Raw genomic sequence first — 2209 nt, forward strand, 5'->3', positions numbered from 1 at the left:
CTCCCGAAACACAAGTTTGGTCCAGGTTGTCTCCGCGCCTCCCACCTCGCCCCTCATTTCGCGGCAGCATTTGGGTCGCTCGTCCTCTGGCGGCCCTCGAACAAAACATTGAAAAAAGACGGTGTGCGCCCCCTGCTACGCCCATGTACACACGTATTATTATTATTATTATTGATTTTATGCAGCCTTGTTGCTTTACATTTAATTCTCTGCGTAGTTTAAATTCTCAGCGTATGGTTCAAATTTAATATGTAAATTTAAAAGTTCGAATTCTAACATGTGCATTAAAAAGTTCGACGGGATGCGGGGGAGAAGGGCGCCCTCCAACTTCCTTCCGGGGAGGGTTATCGGGGAGCCTGTAAATCCGCTCTCTCAAATAGGGTTGTGTAGCGGCTGGCTAAAAATGCCCGCAGGAACCCTAGGAAAGGGCAGTTCTCTGCCTCCACCCCGAAAAAAAACCAGAAGAGTCCCTTGTACCGTCCTGCTCCGTCTATCAGAAGCCAAGTGATTTTAATTTAGACATTTAAATAATCTTAGAGCGGGGGGGGAGGCTGCTCTTTAGACGGCACTTGTTTTGCGTTACTTTAAAACGCGTTTTACCGCTGTCGCCTTTTGGGGAGGGCGCGGGATGTGTATCTTTCTTCTGTTTGTTCGACTGATGGGTGTGGGCGTTGGGGGCGCGTCTTAGACGGTCTGCCCCAAAGCCCTGACGGCCCCTCACTTTGTACGGACTGGCCGTCTGCAAAGCGCTTTGCGCAGGAGAACTGCCTGCCTGCCCTGGGCGCCAACTCCTAGGGGCCTCGCTCCCACCCCCCAATAAAATATTTGACGGGGCTGCCCTCCCAAAGTTGATGTGCCAATCAAACGGTGTGCCTGTGCGGCGTCTTGTGATCGATTATGCGGGGCGGGGCTTCCCTGCACACCCGCCCCCGCATATTGTATTCAAGTTGGCACCCAGTTGGCTACCTGCCCACCTGAGGGGGTCCCCAACGCTGGGAGCGGGCACTTGGCTCGCCCCCTCGGGGAAAGGAAAGCCCTCTGAGGAGACGGGAGGGGGAGAAAGAAAGAAGCGCGCGCGAGCCCTTTAAGAAAGTTCAATCGGGCGAGTTCATCAAAGTTTAAAAAGTTTCGCGGAGGAAGGAGCAAAGAGGGGGGGGGGAGAGGGAAAAATGGACACCCGTCGAGGGCCGAAGAAAGTTTGCAGCCGGCGGCGGCGGCGGCGGGGATTGGCTGGCGAGTTCCCCTGGCGACGGTGATGCAGGGCGAGGGGCTGGGCTGGCGGCCCCGCCCCGCCCCGGCCGGGCCGGGCGCTCCCTGTGGGTGCGCGCAATCGAAGAGCTGAGGCGAGGAGCGCGGGCTGTGCGGGGCCCGGCAGCAGCTGCAGCTCGTTGGCCCCCTTCGCCGCTCATTGGCCGGCGGCGCGAGCCAGCTGGATGTGAGCCTGGGGCGCGTCAAATAAGCCGCACTTCCCCCCGCGCCCACCTGCACAGCACCAGCGCACGTCGGGACCCCTTCCTTGCCCTCAGACACCCCTCGGGCACCTACCTACCTGCGTCCCCCCGCGTCCCCGGCTCGCACCAGGCACCTGCCCCACCTTATCCCCGCTTAAGGCAGACCCTCGCCCTCTCCGCTCCCCTCTGAGGGGAGGATAAAAGAAGGGGGGAGAAGGAGGAGGAGGCGCAAAGGAAAGGAAGAAGGCGAGGCAGCCGCCCAGGACCAGCACGCGAGCCCCCCGCCTTGCTTTCCTCGGACTTGCCCTGCACCCACCATGAGCAACCTGCCCAAGGAGAATGAGCACAGCAGCAACAGCCTCGAGGAAGAGGTAGGGGTGGTTTTTTTGGGGGGGAGCCCCGTCGGGGATGCGCCTTCCTTTGGGTTGGCCAAGGTCTGCGGGCTCGGAGGGGGGAAAGGCTGGGCTGCGTGGTGAGGAGGGCGGCCGCTTCGCCCTGAAGTTTCCCTCTTGTGTGCGCGCTCTTTCCCTGGGCCAAGCAAAATGCCTCTTGCCCCTCTTTTTTTGCGGTTTCTTGACTTTGCGAGCAAAAAGGCCTATGGCCGTTTTCTGGGCTGGGTGAAAGTTTGTTTTAAAATGCATCCGCTATGGGAGTGGTAAAAGAGGAATGCGTCCCTTTTCTCCGAGTCTTCCTAGGGAGGAGGAGTGCTGTCGGTTCTTGAAGTCTCTCCTTTGTGCACGCAGCTGGTGGCGGTGATT

General features: G+C 59.0%; 1 protein-coding gene across 4 annotated transcripts in view; it reads left to right on the forward strand.

Annotated features, from left to right (window-relative positions):
• The first annotated feature begins 1317 nt into the window (after window positions 1-1317).
• RBPMS2 (RNA binding protein, mRNA processing factor 2) overlaps window positions 1318-2209 on the forward strand; it is a 55389-nt gene continuing 54497 nt past the window's right edge. For 3 of the 4 annotated variants that reach the window (XR_008327575.1, XR_008327574.1, XM_053365587.1), the window contains exon 1: window positions 1320-1822. Coding sequence is in view for 2 of the 4 variants with exons in the window: in XM_053365587.1 (XP_053221562.1) it covers window positions 1769-1822 (54 nt within the window). In the remaining 2 variants the exon portion in view is untranslated. Of the gene's footprint in view, window positions 1823-2209 lie in introns of all 4 variants that reach the window. The other variant, XM_053365586.1, reaches the window with a different exon arrangement.

This window comes from Podarcis raffonei, chromosome 14 (assembly GCF_027172205.1).
Source record: "Podarcis raffonei isolate rPodRaf1 chromosome 14, rPodRaf1.pri, whole genome shotgun sequence".
NCBI classification, from domain to species: Eukaryota; Metazoa; Chordata; class Lepidosauria; order Squamata; family Lacertidae; genus Podarcis; species Podarcis raffonei.